The 26213-nt window shown below is 42.9% G+C and overlaps 1 protein-coding gene across 1 annotated transcript; it reads right to left on the bottom strand.

The window, feature by feature from the left end:
* Positions 1-17886: 17886 nt before the first annotated feature.
* napgb (N-ethylmaleimide-sensitive factor attachment protein, gamma b) lies at positions 17887-24861 on the bottom strand. Its single transcript, XM_063220166.1, has 12 exons — positions 24809-24861; positions 23382-23449; positions 22535-22619; positions 21989-22006; positions 21825-21855; positions 21410-21519; positions 21096-21162; positions 20835-20905; positions 20066-20144; positions 19804-19883; positions 18826-18955; positions 17887-18030 (listed from the first exon to the last, which is right to left on the bottom strand). Exons 1-12 carry the CDS (start codon positions 24859-24861, stop codon positions 17887-17889), a joined length of 936 nt encoding a protein of 311 aa, XP_063076236.1.
* Positions 24862-26213: the final 1352 nt, after the last annotated feature.

The following is a 26213-nucleotide window of genomic DNA, read 5'->3' as shown; positions in this document are numbered from 1 at the left end:
ATGTTCGCGCAATGGTTGCATGAGGATTGTAAGCATTTAAAAGTTCCCACAGGTTTTTTCAGCCAAGTGTCATTCTTGCGCGTGGGGAGGTAGCTTGTCCCGTAGGCTGGGAGCACGCCTGTAGCAAAACGTCGGCATATTTCTAAAAGTGTCGTGCAGTGAAGGGTCGCTTCTTAAAATGTCCCAGTTTGATTTGATAATTTGTCTAATTTGTCTCGCTTGGGAGCGAGACAAATTTCACTGAAAATTTCAAAATCCATGTACCCTACCGGAACCATCATGTGACCACGTGAACTGATAAAAGGTCACGCAAATGAACTCTTTCTCGTCACGCCCTGATGAAGACCCTGTGAGGTTGAAACCGGTTGGCGTTTTTAGTTATGTACCCCAGTTAAAATAAAGGGTTTTTAAATTACTAGACACCATACTACTCCTTGTCTCTATGCAAGAGTCGCCTGAAGTAGGCCCAACGGCCAACAAGTTTGGAAGAATGGACTTTGTCGTTTAACTTCAAGAGCACCTGCATTGGAGTTTACTGTCTAACAAAGAAGAGCGCTCAGCATCTCCCCCGTATAGCAGTTACAATGAAATGTTTGATTGACTACAGTAGGCTACACATAATGAAGATATCTAAATGTATATCTATATTATTATATTGTATTTAAAAAAAAAAAAAAAATGACGATAAACCTTTTTGTAAACGAGGTCAAGAAAAGGGTCCTACGTGAAACTGGCCAACAAACAGTGCCCAAACCATTTGTTGGGGAAGGAGAGTTTTACATGTCCAGTGCGCTGTCCCTCTCGCGCTCATTTGCGCCCTGCTTCTCTCCTGCAATCCAGTTGTTTGGAGTGGATATCCCTTTTGCCACCTAATTAGACGACTATAAAGTGTTATCAAACACACACGCGTCAGTTGTGCATTCGGATAGTCGTGCGAAACGGCAAAACTCTACCGGGAAATTTTGTAGGCTATGTATTGGTTGTTTTGCGCCTGAACTCCCAGCTGTTAAAAAGAACATTGGCCCCCTTTGATCCCATGACTGAAGGCACATTCCAATATGCGGCTGTATATTGCACAATTATTCACACATCACAACAAATCACAAATTAGATGTCTCTTGCAGTTCTTCTTGGCCTATGCCAAATTAACACAGCGCTCCCAGGAAGGGTGCACCAATTCAAACAGGTAGAAGTTGGCTTATAGCCAAACTAGACAATGTAAAAACATTTTGTTATTATGTAGGCCACATATTTATGATAATGAGTTGTTGCGCTACAACTGCTGCTCAAGTTGGTGATCATAGTCAATAGTCATCCCAAGTCCAACTTGAAAACGGCGTACACCGTCTGAGAGTGTAAGCGCAGGAAACATGAAATCCAACGACTGATGAGATTTGATAAATGCCAACTGGTCGTAGAAAAAGAATGTACGCACGACGTGCGCATGATTCTCGTCGTACGCTGCTTTGATAAATGAGGGCCAATACATTATGATTACACAGTGCACATGTGAATTGCACAGATTTGCGTAGCATGCACCATCACAAATGGGCCCAGTGGGTGCGCTCCAATATGCGACCTTGCGTCCTCCACCTGTGCTTGTGGCCTCTTCCTGCCTCCTGGCCCCTCCTCTGTGGAGAAAAGAATAAAGTTTCTCCGCTGTCAGCCTAGCCACAACAATTTTTGGGGGACTACTCTTCATTCACCATCCACTTTGCAAATGAGAAAATTACTTAACAATTGAACTTTTGCGAGATATTGAAATATAATACTGTTGTCAGTGATGTCATCATGACATTACTTCCTGGTACGAGGTCACAAGCACAAATGGAGGACGCAAGGTCGCATTTTGGAACGCGCCCTGTGAACTGGAGGCAGCCATTTTGTTTGTCAGTGAAGTATGAGCAAGAAGAGTATAGACCAACTCAAGGCAATAGGACTAAGAACAATTGGTGATGAGGTGGTGTGTGTGTGTGCTTAAAGCACTGGTCTCCAAACAACGGCCCGCGGGCCAACTGCGGCCCGCGGGCAGCAAATTTCTGGCCCGCCATGAGGTCCTTAAAAATGAAACCATAAATGCGCCTATTTGTGGCCATGCGCGATTTTCTATCACAAAAACGTCAGTCATCTCTCCTAAGCATTCACAAACAGTTAAATCTTATAATAACAGTCTCATGACAGACATTGACAATGAGGGAAAATGGTGAAGTGCAATCTGTTGTCTCCTAGACATCTAGACAAGCCGTTATTTATCATTGCGTTTACCTCGGTCATCAGACCATTCGCAATTGTGCGGTATCGAAGCACTCTCCTCTCTTCTGGTTGAAAATTCTCTCCTTCCCTATTTTTATGTATTTAGCAGGCCAGATACATTTTGTCTTTTGTTTACTGACATTTATGTGAAGTTTGGATGACAATTATCCCGTATTTTGGAAGTATAATTTATGCAAGGTAGTAGCCTACATGTAGAGACGTTAACGCAATTCAAGCTCCAGAGAACAGTCGTTACCAAAAGAAGGGAGGACAAAAACGAAACCAGTTCCTTTAAAATGTCTTGGAAATATAGAGCCAGGTAGAAGATTAGCTGAGTATTCCTGAAGGTCAACGTTGCTGGGTGCAGCCTGCGCGCCACGGTGAGCCGCGCCCTTTCTATTAAACCTGGAGAGTCATGAGGCGCGAAGCGCACAGTTATTTAAGCCAAGTCGTCAGAGTTTTCTCAACTCTCTTCTGTTTGCAGATGTAAACGATTCTCCTTTGCTTCTATTGTATGTCATTGTTATATCAGTTTTGCTTTGTCTTGCACTCGTAATATTGAAGGTCTGGCTGACCGTATCTGTATTTCTGTATCGCACGTGTATAACTGTATCGCATTCCTAATTTAGCCTATCTGAAGGCGCCACGGGAGCATCTGAGAACAGTAGGCTACCTTGCTCCACCCTACCCCTAACCCGAATTTCAGAAATGTCCAGGAAACATATAGCTAGTAGTTAGGCAGAATAGGGTTTAATATTCCTGATGGCCCACCTCATCTCCCCGACAGCCCCGACGGTGAGCGTGTTTCCCTCTGTTCAACCAGAAGAGAAGAGCACTCAGTTATGCAGTTAGAGCACCAGCGGCGTGGAACAGGGGGGGGAAAACCCCGACTCATTCTCAGGGCCCAGCCCACCTGGGGGGCCCACCGGGGGGCCCCTATGGAAAATATTCTTCTTGTTTTGCTTTTTTAAACATTATTTTTACAATAATGTCAATACATGTTGGTAATTTATGTAATTCCAATGTTCTCTGGAAATACATCTGTTAAATTGGATATCCTAGCCTGCAAATAGGCTACAATATATATCAAACACCCCCATAATCAGTACGCATTGGTTTAGTCCGCCCTCTCGCGGACTTTTGATTGCACAATATGCGTAATCAACACTCACACTTCATTATAGGCATTAAACGCAGCAGCCGGTTAGCAATGAAAGATGTCTAAAACACCAGGCTTTCACAAAAAGAATAGAAAGGCAAGAGAGACAGGGGAAACCAGACGAAGCAACTGCTGCTGATTTCTTGCAAGAAAGGTGAGCCCAAATGTCAAAATTACCGCCTACAGTAGGCTATCTGGTTATCTCATTCCCATTCCGTGTGGCCTACTGTGATAGCCGGAGTCAGATTAAAAAATATATATCATTTTTTGGCTATAATTGTGATAGTCTATTGAACCCATATTTGTCTTTGATATATTCATAACAAGTCACAAGACCAACATAGGGTCGATGTTGGTTCAAATATCCAAATAGCAAAGCTAATTTGTTAAATGAATCAAGAAAATGTCACAAACGTGAAGATGCCCCCTGTCACAGATGCAAATTGTGCGAACTTGAGAGAAGGTGAGCCTATTTTAGCTAGCCTAATATCCTAATGTTGAGGAAAAGCAGTTTCTCAATCGGGTGCATCACATTTGCTGATTGATTATGTCCTCGTAACGATATTAATCAACGTCACGTTCATCAGTTGCCAATGTCAAGGTGGCGGTGCGAGCTGTCAGTCCTGAACCGTCATTCTGCTTTCATTTTGCGGTCTCAACACTCTCAATAGGAAATCTCTGGTTAGGCCTACTTTCCCTGGCCATCTGACAACGTCCGTTGTAGCTGAAGTGTGGTAAATTAATGACGAGATTTTGACGGGGCACCAGTCTGCGTTTTGAATGCTGCTGACGCCATTCTAATCTGCGCAAAGCGCAAGACAAAAGATAAGCAGAGTAGCCTACCTACCTCGGTGCTGAGCAGGTAGCCTATCTGCATTGAGTGCTCATGACAATTACCCTATTTAAGGTAGGCTACTGTGAAATAGTTACTGGCCAATTTAAATCTGAAACTATAGCCGATGCAGTAGCCTAATAAATAATGATTTCTATGTGACTAGGTTCGGGGTGCCCTGACTTTAGAAGGTTGAGAATAACGGCATCAAATCCAAACAGCGATACTTTTGTTCCAGCCTATTTTAAGCGACATTCCATAGTAAGCTTCTGCCAGCTGATTCTCTATTCCTTGCTCTCCCAAAAAACAACTAACGGACAAATGACGTGCGGGTGCGTGCAGCGGGCCAGAATGTGTGCGCGAGCGCGTGTGTTTCTGTTCAGGGATGCATATTGAAGAAAGTTCAGTTCTATATCAATGTCTCATGTCTCCTTATTGCACGAAATATTAGGCTAAATGCATTGTGAAGAGAGATTTACCAGTCTCTCTCCTCCCCCTCACACCATAGTGATGAAGTGATTAAAAGTCATCTCTATGAATATGATAGCAGACTTTTCACAACTGGTGATGTGAAAAATAAGGACATTATGTATATTCTGTGATAGGCTATCATATGATTGAAAATGAGGATGATTCAAGTGAAGGGGAGGAAAGCATAGGCCTAGAGGGGTTTTCTGAGGAAGGCAAGGAGGATGACAATATCAGTCGCGCGTTCGCGCGCGCGCGGGGGGGGGGGGGGGGGGGGGGGGGTGTTTGGGGGGTTGTGAGTAGGGGGGCCCATGATAGAAGTTGTTCCTAGGGCCCCAAATTTGGTGCTACGGACGATTCTCCTCCCCTGCACTATTTTTGTGTTTTTGTGATATCACCCTCTTTGCATTTAGCTGGCGTACTGTAGTAGCCTATTCTAAATGTGGAGGATATTTTCCCCCGTAGTTTGGTAGGGGCGCGTTATGCGAGATCAGTTGAGCAGAGAATGCATGATACATCGGGAATGCGTTGGAGGAAAACTAATATGATTTTCGAAAACGACCGCAATAAAGAAATATATAGACGAGCATTCCTGGAAACTAACTATTTCATCTGCCTGGGTACCACCTGTGGCATGGGCTTGCGTCTTTTCTGTTCAGGCAGAGGTGAGATGCAGCGCACGAGTTCAATGAGATTTAATCGCTATGGAAAGGACTTTTGTTCCTCGACCGAATTGGGATTTTAGCGCACATTGAACTATATTTGTTTTAGGTCTTGTCATGTAGCCTAAATCTCTCTCCCCCTCCCTCCCTCCGTGACTGAAGTGGCTCTGCTGGAGAGCACGTTCAGCAGTTGAACATGCATTCAGCAGTTGAACGTGCTCTCTCTCTCTCTCTCTCTCTCTCTCTCTCTCTCTCTCTCTCTCTCTCGCCTCGCTTGCTCTACATTATTTAGCCCTTGGGAAAAGTTAATTGGAGACCACTGGCTTAAAGGGTATCCAAGGAGAGCCAGAGAAGAGGGGAAACTGTGGATTTCCAGGCACTCGAGGACCCAGTGGACAAAAGGTGAGCTAGAATAACCCCTCACCCCCCATACATACAATACAATGTAATGAGAACTCAATTTGGGACCCGTTCTCTCCCGGGGCCCATGGCTGACCCCCTGTTGACTTCCCTGAGAAAACCAGCAATTTCAACACAGAACCAATGTCTCAATCTACGCACTTGTCAGTGCACTGACAGTAGGGTGACCACCTGCTAATAAGTCCAAGGGGGGACAAGGGGTTTGCTTCTGAGGGACAATGTGGGACAGACCCTGGCGTGCACGTGCACTCACGCGCCAACGCTTCAAACACTGTACACACACGCGCTACGCGGGACGGGTGGTCACCCTAACTAACAATCAGTGCACAGTGCACTGAGGTTTCCAGTGCATAGTGTCGTGGAAAAATTTGAGCACTGTGCCCTGGAAGTGAAGGCTGAGCATGGCATTAGCTCGCCAAAATATCAGTTGGCAACTGTTTTCAATGCACAGCGTCTGTTGCTTGTATTTGCATTTCCTTCATGCAAATTCCCAACATTACTCACAAAATTAGGAGACTGTCGACCAAACTCTTCTAATGAACTGAACGCCACGTTTCCTCCATGTCATTGTCAACATGGTGGTCGTTTAGTGCGTGCAGTGTCCATCATTCAAGCATGCGTTTTTCCGCCATTGTCAGGGGAGCATCCGGGCACTTTCAGTGCACTGGCTCAACCGAAATTTTCAGCGTGAGCGCCCTAGGCACTGAAACGCAATGCCAGAAGTGCAATTGAGACTAGGGGTCTCTACACACTGTCAACTACTTAAAAAAAAGTCTGATCTCTGCTAGGGCTGTAACGATACACTCAACTCACGATTCGGTTCGTATCACGATTTATGACCTACGGTTCGATACACCCACGATTTCACATAGCCAACATTGTAAAATAAAATTGTGAATAAAAACTGTGATAGTTTATAGGTACAATAGGTTCCAAGAGGCTACTAATAATTTTTAAAAGTTAAATATAATAATGATGATATGAAGTAATAGTGCTTCAAAGCTTCAAATCATCATGTGGTTGTTTTCTGGACTGCTGGGCAACAAAACTTTGAAAGGGAGTATCACGATACTGCTTCCTTGTATCACGATACAGTATCGTCACTCTGTGTATCACGATTTCTCGGTTCGATACAATATCGTTACAGCCCTAATCTCTGCTCTAGAAAACAAGGGGTTTGCCAACAAGTACTTTGGCTAGAGGGGTCAAATATGTATTCCCTCAATGAAATACAAAGAAGACAAATTAATTAAAATGTATTCTTTGAAGTTATTTTCCAGACTTTCTTTTTGATATTCTGTCCATCTGTGTTGGAATACATCTACGATTAAAGTTATAGACTGATCATGTCTTCATCAGTGTACAAACCAACACCTCCAGAAAGGAATCAAATGCTTATTAGTGTCACTGTATAAGGGGGGCCCACAGGAAGTCAGATTTTTGTTTCACACAAGCATGTTAAGTAAGGGTTAACGTTCGGCTAGAAGGTCGCTACCGTGGAATAGCAGCACGACAGAGAGAATCTTTAGACCCCGACGCGGAGCGGAGGGGTCTTGTTCTCTCTGAAGTGCTGCTATTCCACAAAGCGACCGACTCGCCGAAAGTTAACCCGCTTATTATATGGATATACTTAAATGATTCACACATGGCGGGGGCATTTCTTTAGACCCATTTAATGTTAAGATTGTTGCTGCGCAAAACAAAACAGTGCCGTTGTGGAACAGCTAGGTAGCCAGGACAACAGGTATTGTCTATCACAGCAGCTGATTAGAGTGACAAAAGACCGGACCCCCTGCGGAGTGATATGAAACATTCGCTTTAGCCACTGACTTGTATACAAGCCAGTGGCTTTAGCAGTGAACGTCTTGTTGCCATTGACAGCGGTAGCCAGGACAACGGGTGCTGTCTATCACAGCAGCTGATTAGAGTCTTGTTGAAAAGTCGCTTTAGCAGTGAAAAGTCTTGTTGCCATTGACAGCGGTCTGTTATAGACCAACCCGTCCGTTATCGAAAAATAACAGACGTCCGAACGTTGGGGAGCCCCGTTGAAATGAATGGAGCATTCGACAGATGACGTCACAACCATATAATAAGTAAGGGTTAACGTTCGGCGAGAAGGTCGCTACCGTGGAATAGCAGCACGACAGAGAGAATCTCTTCTCTCTGAAGTGCTGCTATTCCACAAAGCGACCGACTCGCCGAACATTAACCCGCTTATTATATGGATATACTTAAATGATTCACACATGGTGGGGACATTTCTTTAGGCCTATTTAATGTTAAGTTTAGGCTATTATCGTTTTTCATGTCAAAAGATTGTTGCTGCGCAAAACAAAACAGTGCCGTTGTGGAACACCGCTAAGCAACAGCCAGGTAGCCAGGACAACAGGTGTTGTCTATCACAGCAGCTGATTAGAGTCTTGTTGAAAAGTCGCTTTAGCAGTGAAAAGTCTTGTTGCCATTGACAGCGGTCTGTTATAGACCAACCCGTCCGTTATCGAAAAATAACAGACGTGCGAACGTTGGGGAGCCCCGTTGAAATGAATGGAGCATTCGACCGATGACGTCACACCATATAATAATAATATATAAAGGGGGTCTATTAGAGCTGGTTGAACATGGGTAATTTTGTGCTCCACCCCTGTACATAAGCATACAGTACATGTACCTTCAGACAAGAATTTCCTTTAATGTCATTAAGCTGGATTTGGGTAGCAGTGTACCAACCTGCTCTTACCCTTGAAATGTAAAAAAAGTAAGCACAAGGAGTTCTTTTTTCCGAGAGTGGAGTAGAGCAGTTGTTTCAGGGTTGCTGCCTGTGCTCACCTGCACACTGATGTAGGGCTTTCAGGCCGACCAGAACGGAGCCGGTGCCGGTGCCTGCACCAGTTACGTTTGGCACTAAAGTGCTCATCGGTGAACCTCCCGTGTTCATACCGGGCTCTGAACAATTTCCGCACGTGACTGTTACCCGGATGAACTTGCTGATGGCCACGCTGTCGTCACAGTTCGCGGAGAAAACCCTAGTATTTTGCGGTTCGCATTGCGAACCAACTTTCCGGCTCGCGAACGCTAATATCTGTGGCGTGAACACGACGGCTGGTTCGCGAGTAGGTGCAGGAACGGGCTCCAGCACGGTTCTCAGTCGGCCTGAACGCACTAATGGAGGCAGAACCCTGAAACGTCTACTACTCAGCTCTAAAAAAAAACTCCTTGTGCTTGACCTTACTGTCTTTCAGTGTGTGAATCTGCTCTCACCTAAATATCCAGACCGCAACAGTATCCTCACTTCCTCACTTGTATTTACATTAAAGCTAATACTCCTGAACACTTTGTTTTAGATGTTCTACACTGGAGCTGGAATGAACCCTGTCAGATCCTTCGCTCCTGCTATGTTCAAGAGGAACTCCATGAACCACTGGGTAAGAAAGATATATACAAATTATGCATAAAAAAACATGCCCATAGTCTCGCATTGTTTGTAAACTACTTTCAATTCAGATATAATAGATGGAATAGTGTTGCATTGTTTTAGTCTTTTACAGAATGCGCAATGCACTGCATGTATTTCTCAGCTGCTCACATGTAACTATAATATGGTTTCTGTTCTTCCCTCCGCGTGCCTGCGCCCGTCTGTCCGTGCCTCGGTCCAGCCGGCTGTGCGTGCATCCGTCTCTTCGTCCGTGTCTACGTCTGGCCGGCAGTGCGTCCGTCCGTCCGTTCGTCAGTCGGTCTGTGCGTCCGTCTGTGCTTCCGTCGTTTGTGCTTCCGTCTCTGCCCACGTCTGGCCGGCTGTGCGTCCGTCCGTGCGTGCGTCAATCCGTCTGCGCGTCCGTGCCAACATTTGGACGGACGTGCTTCCGTCCATGCCTACGTCTGGCCGACCGTGCGTCCTTCTGTGCCCACGTCCGTGCCACTGTCTGGCTGGCTGTGCGTCCGTCCGTGCGTGCGTGCGTCAGTCCGTTTCTGCATCCGTGCCTACGTCTGGCTGGCCGTGCGTCCATCTGTGCGTGCGTCAGTCCGTCTGTGCGTCCGTGTCAACGTTTGGCCGGACATGCTTCCGTCTGTGCCCACGCCCGTGCCTCCGTCCGCCTGGCCGGCCGTCTGTGCGTCCGTCTAGCCGGCCGTCTGTGCGTCCGTCCGGCCGTCCGGCCGTCCGTGCGTCAGTCCGTCTGTGCGTCCGTGCCTACGTCTGGCCAGACGTGCGTCCGTCTGTGCCCACGTCTGTGCTTCCATCTGTCCGTGCCTCCGTCCGGCCGGCTGTCCGTCCGTGTGTGCGTGCGTCTGTCTGTCCATTCGTCCGTCTGTGCATCCATCCGTGCCTACGTCTGGCCGGGCCCATGTCTGTGCGTCCATGCGTATGTCAGTCTGTTTGCCCGCAAAAACAAAAAACAGTAGGGGTCTACCAAAAAAAATGAGTGATTTTTATGTGCTTGTGTGTGTGTGTGTGTGTGTGTGTGTGTGTGTGTGTGTGTGTGTGTGTTTGTGTGTGTCAAAGCATTAAATAGTCTTCCTCCCTGTTACATCTCTGATATGCTCTCTTTTTATGCCCGTGCCCGAGCTCTCAGATCCGCTGATGCCATACTGCTAAGGATTCCTACCCTTCCACCAAAGAAAATTGGTGAAGCCGCCTTCGATATGTACGCGCCCAAGAGATAGAACTCCCTGCCTCCTCACATCAGAGACACTACCTCCACCGACTCGCACAACTCTTCACCCTCACCTCTTCTTAGCTGTTCAGGCTCCACATGTCGTGTCCTGATGTGCACTGATTGTTTTTTGTATTTTTTGTCCTGTATTTATCCTTTTATTGTCTATTGTACATTACATTTTGCTTTTGTTAAAAGATGAAAAAATTAAGATAATGAAAAGAAAAAGGAAGAAAATATAGGTCCCCCATAAGGGGGGGTGGTGGTTGGGTTTATTAAAAAAAAGCGTGTGCGTGTGTTTACAAAGTGTGTTTGTGTGTGTGTGTGTGGTGTATGTGTGTGTGTGTGTGTGATTACAAAGCGTGTGTGTGTGTGTGTGTGTGTGTGTGTGTGTGTGTGTGTGTGTGTGTGTGTGTGTGTGTGTGTGTGTGTGTGTGTGTGTGTGATTACAAAGCGTGTGTGTGTGTGTGTGTGTGTGTGTGATATTACAAAGTGTGTGTGTGTGTGATTACAAAGCATGCGTGTGTGTGAGATTACAAAGCGTGCGTGTGGGTGTGGGTGTGGGTGGATGTGGGGGGCGGTTGTAATATGTGGTTTGAAGTGTTGGGGGACACTGAAATTGTTTTTTGTATTTTTTTTTCTCCTGTCTTTATCCTTTTTTTCTGTATCCTTTTATTGTCTGTTATTGTATGTTACATTTTGCTTTTGTTAAAAGATGGAAAAATTAAGATAATGAAAAGAAATAGAAGAAAAAGGAAGAAAATATAGGTTCCCCATAAGGGGGGTGGTGGTTGGGTTTATAAAAAAAAGCGTGTGTGTGCGTGCGTGTGATTACAAAGCGTGTGTGATTACAAAGCGTGTGTGTGATTACAAAGTGTGTGTGTGTGTGTGTGTGTGTGTGTGTGTGTGTGTGTGTGTGTGTGTGTGTGTGTGTGTGTGTGTGTGTGTGTGTGTGTGTGTGTGTGTGTGTGTGTGTGTGTGTGTGTGTGTGTGTGTGTGTGTGTGTGTGATTACAAAGCATAAATGTGTTGGCGTCATGCAGATGGTCATTTTTCTTATTTATTTTTATTTTACACTTGTCATCCCCTCAGCTGTATTATTTGCTATGATATTAACCCCTCCTTGCATCTGCACTTGTTCTGTATATTTCCTGTGCACTTTGTATTTGCTAGTGATGTTGGCTATGATTATGTCTTCTTTGAAAGCCGCTTTGGTTATAAAGCGTCTGCCAAATGTAATGGAATGACATATCACAAATTATCTGATCTGCCTTTTCTGTACCACAATAAAAGAAAAAGAAACGCCATCACACAAAGTTGCCTACGGCAGATGTTAATTTTTCTTATTTTTTTGTTTGTGTGTGTGCGTGCGCCCCCCAATTTTTTTTTTTTACGAATGGACACTCCACTGACACCCAGTCATCTTTCACTTATCAAAAGTAGGCTTATCATGCACTTAAAGCTGTCCAAAAGCGGTGCCAATTTAGCATACTCGGTATGCTGCAAGTGTGCTGCAAGTGTGCTGAAGTACTGTTTTAGTAGTGCTCCAGTTGTCTGGTTAACACCAGACCTAATCACAAGTGAGATTAGGAAGAAAGTTAAGAAACAACTTAAGAAGTCTGTTTGTGAATATGGACTCTTCTTAACTTTTGACTTAAGACAAAAGTTAAGAGAAAAGTACCAGTTAAGAACTATTTTGTTCTTAAGATTCTTTGTGAATCCGGCCCTAGGTCTGGGGAGTTGCCTATTGAAAATTCCGTAGGGGGCAGAATACTTGGCTATTATGACACACTGCCCTGCTCTCTGATTGGGTCGGAATGCTTGGCCATTATGACACAGGGCCCATGATCTTGGACGTTATGAGTCATCCTCGCCAGACTGTCTTTCAGATCGAAACGATTGTGTAGAACTAATGGCAGTATGGGAGTTCCCAGGCTAGTGCTCCAGCGCATTAATAGTGCAATGAAACGCAATTTAAGTAGCTGAAATAAGTTCACTTTCTACTATGTATATGTAAAGTACACTTTAAGTGTTTGCTTTTCACCTGGTCACTGCACCTTACCCTGTTCTTGCTTAAATTTTCTCCTTGGAAGTCAAGGCTAAATGTTGCTAAATGCTGTGCGATGTAATGTAATCTTTTGTTGGAATGCCACAGCCTGAGTATTGTTGCAGGCAATTAAGGCAGTTCTGAAGGCAAAAAGGGGTCCAACCCGACACGAGGAGTGTTCCTAATTGTGGCTGAGTGTACATACACATTCACACACGAGCTCTAAAGGCTGCCGTACGGGATTCACATTAGAAAGTATGTGCGCACACTAATAGTCCTAAAAAAAGATTATTCTGGAAGCAATCGTAGCATAACCTTACTAGCGCAAGAAGACTGTTCTACTTATACCAGATCATGATTCAATGGTAACAATACTTCTGCAAAAATACATGTGGATGAAGTGAGTTTGAGGAATAGTTTGAGCATGTGTGGACTACAAATGGCAAAATATGCCAGAGCCAACCATGCGGAATATGTGAAATGCCTTTGCTGATCTGTCCCCTGACAAAGACCAGACAGTCAATGTCAACCGCTCTCAGGCTAGAAGCCCCCACTGAGTCCTAATGACAGAAGCTTTTAAACCAGCTCCGATGCACAATGCATTCATTCGTAGTAGAGATCTTTCCAAAATTAATGGAAAAAATGATGCAATGACAGATTTTAAAGTGTCTGCAATCCACCACTGGTCCTAAAGCTTCACATAATGAGGCCCATTAATGGAGCGTAAAGGTTGCTGACAGTCAATTTGAAGTAATTAAATGACATCATTGAATGAAGATGCTAATTAACACAGTGAAACATAAGAAATGGTCATGTGAAAAATGAAGTTAAGGGGTGTCTTTGTTAATCTGTACACCACCATCATCAAGTGATTTGTTTATGGGCCTAAGAAACTGTGAAATGCCTTGAGAAAGAAACATCCATTCCGGATAATTTGGTTCAATGGCTTTGAGAAGTCGCCTCAATGATATGCAGAGTGTCTAAAAATGTATACATACAATTTAAAATGTAATAGGATAGGCCTACAACAAAATAGACTAACACAACTTAGACATAATTTAACGTGTTCTCAACATGTTCTCAAACTGACATCCATTCTGGTCCAGGCACTGGCAATTACAAAAGTAGAATCACACACGATTCTCTTGGAAGATTTCAATGGCAGCATTCACTTTCAGCGACTGCTTCTCATAGCACAGCAGGGGTTAATTTGAGGCAGAATATGCCATAACAGGATCCGCCACCTCGTGATTTGTACCCCACTGTGTTCCGGGACTTATTTGGGCTGATCTGCCTCCTCTCGTGAATAATAAAAAAATATGTAGATATATATGTATGGAAAAGGTTTTAAAATGTACAACATTAATTTAAAGAAGAAATGAAACGAATATTCATCTACTATTCACAATAAATGCTATAAGGGGGAGATGCTGAGCGCTCTTCTTTGTTAGTCAGTCTACTCCAATGCAGGTGCTCTTGAAGTTAAACGACAAAGTCCATTCTTCCAAACTTGTTGGCCGTTGGGCCTACTTCAGGCGACTCTTGCATAGAGACAAGGAGTAGTATGGTGTTTAGTAATTTAAAAACCCTTTATTTTAACTGGGCGTCACGCCCTGATGAAGACCCTGTGAGGTTGAAACCGGTTGGCGTTTTTAGTTATGTACCCCAGTTAAAATAAAGGGTTTTTAAATTACTAAACACCATACTACTCCTTGTCTCTATGCAAGAGTCGCCTGAAGTAGGCCCAACGGCCAACAAGTATTCACAATAAATGTTTGCCTATTTCTAAAACATCAATTCAACTTTACCCATTTTGGTAACACTTCCAAAATAAGGGGCCATAATTAACAGCAAATTAGCTATAACCTAATACTTTAGTAAGGGTTAATAATCACTACTTAACGCTACATTAGACACATATTAATTGTTATTAATGCATATGTTAAACATCAGTGAGCAGTTACTTAACTAGCCTATTAGATAACTATTACCATGTGTCACAAGTTCATAGCATATCATTATTTAAATAACAGATAAGTAAGGGTAAAGTCAATAGTTAAGTAGCTATTAGGTAATACTTAACTAAGGACCTAAATTAACACTTACTTAATACAAAAGCAAGGCATATCTAATGAATAAATAATACCGAAATATTGTTGTCTGTAGATTGCGTACCCATCATGCACTGCACTTCCTGGCGCTAAAATTCTCAAACATTAACTTAATGATCACAAAGGAATGGTTTAGTTTCGCTTCAAAACTATTACTCTTCATAATGTTCTGCATTTATTGTAGGGTTTTTACCATTAAAACTAATGAGTGGTATATGAAAAAATGACATCTCATCACCCCACCATCATTGAGAAGTGTACGTCCAATCCTTGCTATATAATGGCTCCTGTTGCCACTATTATAGTGATTTGAACGAGTGAAAACTACATGTCATAGTAGAGATTAATAATCTAACTATTAGGTGTGCTCAGCCAACTCTATTATAAGGGTCCCAAACACCAATATCTATCGATTAATTAACCATTAGTTATCCACAGCCAACTCTAATATAAGGGTCCCAAACCCCAATATTTATGTATTATTTATCCATTAACTTGTAACATAAGGTAATAGTTGTCTAATAGATAAGTAACAGTTTAATAATGTTCAACATATGCATTAATATCAATTAATATGTGTCTAATGTGGCATTAAGTAACGATTATTAACCCTTACTTAAGTATTAGGTTGTAGCTTCTTTACTGTTAATTATGGCCCCTTATTTGGAAGTGTTACCCATTTTCAAAAATATTTAAAATTCAAAAAGAGTGCTTTATTGGGTTTCTCAGTTAATATTGTTAAAAGTAAATGTTTTAATGTTTGAATTTAGTACATAAATAACCAATATCATTACCCCATTTCCGATGTTGCAAATGCTGCCTTCAGATTGAAAAAAATATATATTTATGATAATTGTGTTAAAATGGGTTTTAATATATTTTGTGAACTAGATCTGCCAGAAAAGAGAGAGAAGCAGAGTCAACTGAGCTGTTTTTCTTACATTTTATTTTCACACGTTAGCAACTGCCAGATCCAGGACACTATTTGACCAGCTGCTTATCAACAAAGGTAATGATCAGTCAGCTATAATGATGTTTTTCAGGCTTTAAATTACTGCTGTGAAAAGCCTTGTCAGAAGATGCTAGACACAGTGGGCAGTGGACACCAATCGCAAAACGATTCCAACCGCAAAACACAGTATAACATCCACCAAACATCCTGTACATATGCATTAGTGTCCATGGCACTCAAGGTTACTGTTTTCTGTTTTGTACTACAGGTGGTCAAATAGTCACTTATCCGTTTGAGCAGCTGATGGCCATGTACACTAGTGCTCTGGCTAATGCACCATCATCCAATGCATCACCATGTTACATCAAAGCCCAAAGGAGACACAAGGCCGCGTCCCAGGAGCAGGACACACATACATTAATGATGGTGAGGGGTGGAAGAGGCGGGACCCTGGACCACATTAAAAATGCATCTGCACACCAGGAGCGCTTACTGGCTCCTTCTGTGACACACACGTGCACACACGCGTGCACACACACACACACACACACACACACACACACACACACACACACACACACACACACACACACACACACACACACACACACACACACACACACACACACTACACACACACCATGCCAAGGGCTGCACACTCCAACAGGTAAATTAGGTATTATTCTGAAAGCACACTATATACAGTGGAGAGGAGAGGGGCAGCATGCAAAGGGGTACATGAATTGGACCTTGATTTGACATGTTGGGTCCTTACGGTATTGTGTTGCACACTATTTTAATCAGGTATTGCCTCTATGACAACATGGAGAGACAAGATCAGCTTTCAGCTTTCAGACAAAGAAATGTGTCATTCTCATTGACTACGGCAGAGACTTTTTAATAAGTTCAGGCTGTTCGGATTAAATATGCCTAGCACATTTCTCTCTGCAGTGCCACACCCAGAGCCATCGCTCTCTCTAGCCCTATTGTTTTTGTCCTGAAAAGTCATTGCAAAAGCAGGCAAGGTCACCGGTGCAATATATTCAGTGGCGATAAGGACACTGACTAATTACTTTTCAATTAAGTATCCAGTCAGCCCTCTCCATTCTCCTCCCCACCGCTTAACAATCGCCAAAGGAAGCGGCACAAATGCAAGGGCTCATGTCTAGTTCAGGTACCCCATTCTGCCACAAGGTGGCGACCATGATGTACTCTGCACTCAGCTGACGCTTTTATCCAAAGTCACTTACAGCAATTTACAGGGTATTGGTTACAGTCCCTAGTGCTTTGCTCAAGGGCACTTCAGCCACGGATGGAGGTGTAGGGAGAGGTAAGGCTGGGATTCAAACCTGCAACGCTCTGATCTAAAGACCAACCTCCCTGGCCATTAGGCCACGGCTGTCTGTTATACCTAGTACTACCTACTATACCAAGCTGCCTGTCATGCAGGTGGGTACTCAGGTGAACTGCCTTACTACAGGGGTACACAGAAGTAATGCTTTAGGGAAGCACTGTCACACCGACACATGATATGTTTACTACACATCTGGGCAGGGACTACACAAGTGGCAGGGCTGAGCAATGTTGTGTTATTATATTGCTGTGTATATCTAGTCGGTGTCACTGTACAGTGCAGTGGGTTATTAAGTACATTTGGATTTTGGAACAACACTGCAAGTGAATTTCTTCAACATATTTGGGTAAAAATAAATTACTTTAAATACATCCAGACACAGCTACTATTCTTAAATAACAGTGTACAATTTTGATACAGCACAACATAAGACTGATTGCACTTTTTCTCTCATTTAAAGACACAAGAGAATAGAGACTCTCCATCAAAAATAAATAAACAGCATTGATGAACACATGACATAATACTTACACGAATAAGTTATACACGCACTCATTCACACATACACACTCAGACAAACATACAACATACAGTAAAGCATACACACAAAATACACAAAGTCCAGCAAAACAATATCACCATTTCTTTTTAAATACTAAATGGAAATTAGCTCCCACACCAGTATTGCAATGTACAATTCACTTCTGCCCCCCCTACACACCTGGTCCCTTTTAAGTTACACAGCAGTGCTAACAGGGAAGGGTGGTACGAATTTCTGTAGTTAATATATGGGTAAAGAAAAGAAAAAGATAAAAACAGAAAGATATGTACACACAAAAACACACACTGACATACATAACACACACACACACACACACACACACACACACACACACACACACACACACACACACACACACACACACACACACACACACACACACACACACACACTGCTGCCTCCAGATGAAGCTATAATACTAACACAGGCCTCCTTCTTCATAGTCATCATCTGCGGCTGCGGCGGGAGCAGACCCTCCGGCGCCACCCGCTGGTGCGGCAGCTGCCTTCTTCTTGCCGCCGCCTCCCCCCGGCACTCTCAGGCTGATGGCCAATTTGGCATACTGCAACCACACACATACAGTAGGCAACGAATTAGGGGTGGGGTGGGGGGGCACAGAGCTTTTTGACCCCCCAAAGATTAAGGTGGATGGGCGAAAACACCCCAATAATAATGAGAATGTTGATTGGTGTTTTCTATCTGCCTGTGAACACACTTCAGCCACAATATAAGTTTAGTTGGTGCCTTTGCACATACCACACACATATACATTTCATTACATTACATTACACTTGACTGACACTTTTATCCAAAGCGACTTACATTTATTTGGGTACAGGGTGCTGGTTACAGTCCATGGCGCAGTGTGGGGTTAGGTGCTTTGCTCAAGGGCACTTCAGACATAGATTGACAGGTAGGGAGAGGTTGAGGGTAGGATTCGAACCTGCAACCCTCTGATCTTAATACCATCGTCCCAACCATTAGGCCATTGCTACCCTCATATGACACACAGATGACACATACCACCCATATGACATGCATCAAGGAGTTTCCCTGTGGGAATCTGTGCAGGAAAGGTGCTCGCCTTCAATGTGTAGCTAAGCAGTTCGCACCCACAATCTGCAGCTTTGTCAATGCCATACAGGCTAAAATACAGGCTTAATGTTCTGTTGGCCTTTCATTAGGATTTCCATCTAAGAATTGTGTTTGAACTGTGTTTCATGGTGCTTCATGGTACAGTGTTTTGGAGCAAAGAGTCAATAACTGCTACTGACAGCTTTGTTTGGGCCCAGGACAAAGTCACCCCCTGCTCCCATCTTGACTTCCCTGGCTGGAACTGTCACTATAGAGTACTCACATCGTTGTCCATGTACTTGAGCAGGGGGCTGTTGCACACGCGGTACACCTGGTCTTCATCCTGCTCATCATACCCCTGCAGAAGAGTCTCCATGGAGACACAGTCCTCACTGCCACTGAACCCTGGGAGACTACAGCACGACCATGACAAGAAAAAGGACACGCAAGCAGATCACACAACTTGCCAAAAAGGAGACAAGCAAATCGCACAACTTGTCCAAAAGGAGACAAGCAAATCGCACAACTTGTCCAAAAGGAGACAAGCAAATGGCACAACTCGCCAAGAAAGAGACAAGAGACAAGCAAATCACACAACTCAACAAAAAGCAGACACTAGTAAATCAAACAACCCCCCAAAGGAGACACAAGCAAGTCACATAGTGACAAAAAGCAGACAAGCAAATCACACCATTTTTTTTGTTGTTGAGGGTATAACATAGTCTGGTAACCCTTTATCTGACATGGTCTACAAAAGGGTGTCATGTATCCATTTTAGCCCGTAAAAACACGGCGTTATAAATATGCTGTTACCAGATTGGCAATGACCGAGTCATAGTGCATTACTAAAAGCCCTCTGCCATGTCACAGTAGAGTAGTACTATAATACCTTTCAATGACTATTGCAGCGTGTCACTGGTGGTACGGCGTGCAGTATGGGGCTACGAATGACATGACACATCAGGAACAATAATGACAAATTATTGGTGTGTGTGCTATGCCATGACACACAAACAAGGTCAACTTGACATTCCAAAACCCAAATGACATTGTGACAACTGTCATATACATCAATATTGTGTCATTGATGGTGAAATGTGTAATTTTATTCTAGCCATCACAGTGTACCCTTATGTAGACCACGTCAGACTAAAGTGTGACCTACAGCCTTTAGAGAGAAGGGTTTAGTGGAAAATACTGTCATTAAACTGGTGTGAAATGAGTGGAAATGTAGTGCTCTTTGCCGGATAGACATACGTACCTGTAACTTTCTCTGACACACTTATCCGCAGCTACAAAGTCACCTCTGTGAAGATGAACCAGCACTTGCGCAATAGTTTTCTAGAATAAATCAAGAAACAAAATATGCAGGGGACATAAAAGAAAGCTAACCATATTTTGAATCATACAGAGTATTGTGTAAAAAAGTTCAAACTGAAGATCTGTTGTAAAACAAGAGCATAAAGTGGATGAGGTACATAATAACCTAAAATGCAAGCTCAATTGTCAGTAAAAGCCAATACCTTAAAACATGTTGGGTAATTTTCTATCTCTTTATACATGTTCTTCTCTTTCTGAAGGGACACAGCAGCATCATCAAGCCTGTATAAACAAAAAGAGAAGAGAAGTTTCGCATGGGTGTTTTGCACAGAATACAAAGCTAAAATGATAATATTACATTCATTGACTATGTTCCATTGATCAATTATCATCATTAATGAGCACTGATATGGAATGGGGTTCAGGTTTTTTTTTCCCCACAGAACTACATTCGAGCCGTACATGATATTTTAGTGTACACCTAGAAACCAATTATAAAGCAACATCAAATTCCAGGCTGTAGCCTGAAGACTGGTTTCAAGGACTGTTAGAACAGCTGAAAACTGTGTTCTCACACCTATTTAAGGAATGATTGACAGCTGTGGCTGATGGCTGCACATACACATATTCCAAATGACTTGGTTTAACCTGTCCAACTCAGCCAGGTGATTGGCTAGTTCAATGATCAGCTGGTTGAACTGGGCAAGTGAAGCAAGGCAATTTGGCATATGTGGCCCTGGATTGTAATGAATGAATGGATGTTGCCCATCACTGCCCCCCACATACAGGCTTACATGCCCATCCACATAGGGATTCAGGTGTGCGTCCGACTAGAGTTATATCCCAGCCCTACCCCTTCTCTTTCCCCCACTCTCTTCCTGTCATACTCTTCACAGCCCTGTCCACTAATAAAGATAAAAAGCACATACAAATATTTTATTTTTAAATGTTTCTCTTCAGTCCGGAGCTTACCTGCGAAGTCGGACTAACAGCCTCGACGCCTTACCCAGCAGCTCCGCAGCCTGTCTCAATCGGTCTTCATTCTAGGCACACGCATAGCATGCATTTCAGAAGACACACACACACACACACACACACACACACACACACACACACACACACACACACACACACACACACACACACACACAGAGAGTATGTTAAAAGTTGAATTTTCACTATCACTATCACATTGTTGTTCTGGTATTTTCGTCGTGTTTGTGCATTTCATACCTCAAACACATCAGCAGCCTTCTGGTATAGATCTACTGCCTTGTTCAGATCCATTGGCTCCATCAGCCTGAGCAAATCATAAATCAAAAGAACATTTACAAACTACATGGGTAGTGCAGACAGAATGAGCAAACTCTTATCTTTCTCCACACACACACACACAGAGTGAGAGAGAGAGAGAGAGAGAGAGAGAGAGAGAGAGAGAGAGAGAGAGAGAGAGAGAGAGAGAGAAGGAGGAGCCAACTTAAGTTAGTATAAAAAACTAATCCATTAGTGGCCCAACTTTAGATAACGCCAGAGCCTGGTTTACTCACTTGCCCGCTCTGTCCAAGGCAATGCCAGCAGTGCCAGATGTCCCATTCTCCACATACATGATGCTGGCTTTCTCAATCAGCTGGATGGCCTCTGGCATTCGCTTCATATCCTGTGCAAAAACAGTGTGTGTATTGAGTAGTGAGTATTGTGTGTTTGTGTATGCGTGCGTGCGTGTGTGTTTGTGCGTGCCAGTGTGCGAGCGTGCGTGGGTGCTCGTTATAGTTTTAAATTTGTGATAGCTGGTGAAAGGCAACGTTAAATCCTGTGCATAATGATTGGTACATGGTAACCTGGCAGTAAAGAACACTTTGATTTCAGACATTTTGTGGCAGGTTTGCAAGGTATGGCACCACTGAAGTTCGGGGGCTGGAAAAAATAAGACCATCAATGACACACAAATCTTATATCACATACCTTAAGCATCATGCCTGCCTGTTCATAGGCTCTGGGGAGAACACAAGAGACATGTGAGATGGCAGAAAAATGGTCTTAGGTATTATTTGGAATATTTTGAACATAGAAAAACATAAAGACATAAAAATGTATAAAATAACACAAAAGCTTTGCTAGTGACTTACTTGGCAGCATGGAAAAGCCTGAAAATACTGGTCAAGGGCTAATCATGATAACAAGATTTGACATAGAAAAATTATGATCTGATGCAAACCTTCAAAGTGCCTCACTTTACTATAAGACCCTACCATACAGTGCACACACTTGAACAGAAACTGGCATGCAGTTGAGATTGGGTTACGATTTTACTTTTGTAAACTGACTTTAAAACGTCTTAAAATATCTTGTCTGACCAGCTACAAACTGATGAGCAGTGGTGGTGGAAGATCATCCTCCATGACTGAGGTACCCTGAGCATAGTACCGTCCCACAGCACTGCTCCCTTAGGGGCACCATTTGGGGCTACACCTTTGCATGGGTGAGCCATAAATGCCATTTTGTTGTGTGTGCTGTGTCACAATGACAATGGGAGTTTCCCAGGTGGGATTTTGCTTTCAAAATCTGTATAGTACAGATCTGCATGATCTGATGGCAAAACAATTATAAGTTTGCTAATTAGTAACAGCAACCATGAGGTTTAATAGATGCCTTGAATGCAATGAAAAGGATACGCTTTGTTTTCTGTATGGTACTCCGCCTCCTTCAGATAGGCCTCCTTGGCTTGGTCAAACTGCTTGGCGTTTTTGAAAGCAACAGCTGTGGAAGACAGGTACAAAGCTGGGTTAAAGACTCTTCAAACACCTGGCCCAATGACATCTTAAACAACTCCCTAAATGTCTTTAAAAGATAACTTCAGCCAATTTCAACATGCAGTTGTAATGCTCACACTACCCTGGACTTGTCAGTACCTGAGAATATTTTTTTTTATTTTTCTTCAGCCTTTTCCCGAGATCCTGATCATTGTAATGGGGGCAGGGATTTGTTTACATTTCAAATACACATCTTGATTTATTCCCAAAAACATCCAAAAGGTTATGCAACATCAGCAGACAACTGGCAAACAGCAATTCATTTGGAGAAAATATTTGGAGTAGGCCTATGTTAAGAATTGTTTTAATGTAAACAAATGTTGCCCCCATTAGAATAGCTCAGATCTCGGAAAGGGCTGAGCCGAAAAAATGAAGTATCACCGGGTACTGACAAGTCAGGGTAGCGTGAGCAATACAGGATATTAAAATTGGCAGAAGTGGTCCTTTAAATAGTGAAAAGGGCCTTTTTTTACTGAAACGTGTCCACCTCTGACGTCCTATCAGTAAAATATATTAGTTAAGTATGTGTTTATGTTTCCTAAATTCATACGAGTTCAGGTGTGCATAACCCTTGTATACAAGGTAACACAGACATCAATAGCCTTTGGAGACAGATACGGTATTATTGGAATATGTGAGCTTTAAGACACCAATTTGACCAGTGTTTTTCAAAGCATATGTGAGATATTGGATAAAAGATGTGACCTACCTGCTTTAGAATATTCTGTTGCAGCACCATCGAAGTCTGGCTTCCATTTAGTCATACTTGTTTTTAAGCTGCAAAAACAGTAAAAATTATAATTCTATCATCTCTAAATGTGATGTCACATTTATACTCCATCTTCAAGGATAGACTAAATTAGAATGAATAACCTATTGATCCTAACTATAAAAACATAAAGAACCGTGAACACATCTTGACTTGTGCTGCCTCTGTGGCATACTTCCACATCTGACAATATTCCTTGTGAAGGCTGCATCCAGTGAAGGCAGGGGTGGTTATGCGAATACTTTACTCATTGGCAGTGCCGTACAAAAGCAAAGTGCAGTAACTACACATTGTGTGAAAATTAAGCATAGACAGAAAATGGTCTTCATAACTCCTTCTTTATCTTGTGACAAAGTGTTATGGTCCAAATGTGTCCTGTTTTACAAAAATTGCCATGTCAAATTTGCAGCAACTACAATATCCAGTTGCCAAAACTTTGAAGGCATTTTTCTTGGTTTCATTGTTGGCATAATTACTGCACTTTGCCTTTGAAGGGCAGTATACATAGGGTGGCAATAGCCATTAGTGGTATGAGCATTTTCATGGAAGTCAACTAGGTGCTCGCAGTAAGAACAGATGAGTAGCCTACACTTAGGCATGTCGAAGACACATTTTAGGCAATTTGGAGCTAAGGTTGGGACGCTAGGTTTAACCTTATGACAAGTCGCTATCCATGGTGCTGAATCGGTGGTAGCTCGCCTGAAGCACCCCGGAAGCTACGGTTTAGCCCATGGACCATTTACACTTTATATTTGTCATCATGCAGAATTACATTCTGAAATGTATCAGATATGTAATAAGAAGCCTATGATGTTTATTAGAAAGACCATGGAAGAGGGCTCTGGTCGTCACTGTCATTGCCAACATAGGCACGCTTGATGCAACAGTGATGCTGCTGCGCTATATTGTAACGGTATTTTGGGGGAGAGATCTGGACAGAAATGTCCAAACTGCACTGAGGACAATCTGCTTTCTGTCTGGAAAAAAGAGTTAGCAAGCAAATTTCTACATCAATATCTGACCCCAAGGAAGTCCATAACCTTCACTGCGTCCCGTTTTTCCGAATGATTATACGATTCACATGCGGTGCCAAACAACAAGTCTACGGCAGACGCATCGTAAATCCGCCTATCACGCACTGAATCCATACTCCTTCCCAGCTTTGTTATAATTTCACCATAGACTCATCCTAACGTGACATCCGTTAGGTAACCAAAACGCACACAATGTGCACAAGGACACGTTCTGACAGTTGCTTTCAGCATTCAATGACCCTAGCGCGAGGGAGCTAGCGGTGCGACGGTCGACTGGGATCAGAAGCATTGCAACCGAAAGAAAAATATTGCGCTGGCACTGATTTTTCTCACCATTTCTCTGCTTTAGCGATGTGCTCATGGGCTTCGTTGATTTTGTTCGCCATGTTCGGAAGACAGCTGACAATACCGCGCTAGATCGGACGGTATGATTTGGATGCACCAAACAGCAATAATAAACAGTGTGTACAGTTGAGTGTGCGGGCACGTAGATTATCCTCCTTAAGACCTCAACGTCACTCTGTTTTACTACGGCAGCCGGAGTGGGATGCTAGCATTGCTCCAATGCACCTGACGACTTCCTCTGTGTTACATAACAGCTTTTATTTTGAAAATAAACCTTGTTATAAATGGCTTTAATTATATTATTTTGGTCATCAAAAAATGTTTAGTCCGCTTTCAGAAATGCAGCATAAATACATACAGCGAAATGACCATTTTCGGAAATGTATTCATGAATTAAGTAGCTTTGAAAGCCTATTCTCTTACCTAAATAACCTTTGAGCATATTTGAACTGATTACCAGTATATGTCAAAATGTTCTGTATATATTCCTGTGACACAAACTATACAGATAATACAAACTACAGTAAGTAGGTCTAAATCAAGATAAGTAGTTATCAGTGGCAGACATTACATTAGGCAAATCTAGAGAATTGCCTAGGGCCCCAACTAAATCTGTCCTCCATAGGGGCCCCCAACTTTCACACCAGCCACAGTAAACACACAAAAATTGGCCTGATCTTAATTTATCACTTAATTACAGATATATAATATACGACACAAAACACTAAAATAGCACCAAAAGCCCAATTGTATGTCTTTAAAGGGGCTCCAGGTAGGATTAAAAGTTTAATTCATCACAGTCCCAAGTCAGTCGATGCTTATGCCAGTCATTAGTAAGTGAATGATGGCTCTCGCGACCACTTCCACGGTCCACTGTCAGAAAACCCCACATGCAACTTTTGGCAGGACGGTTCGAAGGAGTGTTGTGGTAAACATTTTTCATTTGAAAACATCGCTTTACATATCGCATTCAGATTTGAATCAACTGCTGGCATTCCGTGATGAAAAACTCTCACAGCGAGTTTATCTGAACTGCATTTTTTCGTTACTGTGTAGATTTTGAGTCAGGCATGCCACAGACACCGCGCAAATGACGTCATACTACCTTCTGCCCCTTTAAATACTTCAATGCAACAAATCTAAGCATTAGGCTACATGAAAATCGAAGATCCGTCCTGGGTAAGACCACTTAAGAGTGATCCTTATTTTGTCTAAAAGCATGTGTCTAAAGAATGACATTTGAGGGCCCCATGTTTATATTTCACCTAGGGCCACAAAATGGATAGATCCACCCCTGGTGGTTATGGAAGGATGCATCTAAAAAAAAACGATAGCCTACCTAGTATAAAATATGTAAAATATGTGGTGTCTTAAGGGTATCCTAATGCTCTAA

This window comes from Engraulis encrasicolus, chromosome 16, assembly GCF_034702125.1.
Source record: "Engraulis encrasicolus isolate BLACKSEA-1 chromosome 16, IST_EnEncr_1.0, whole genome shotgun sequence".
Lineage (NCBI taxonomy): Eukaryota > Metazoa > Chordata > Actinopteri > Clupeiformes > Engraulidae > Engraulis > Engraulis encrasicolus.
This window is presented reverse-complemented; position numbering and strand designations above follow the sequence as displayed.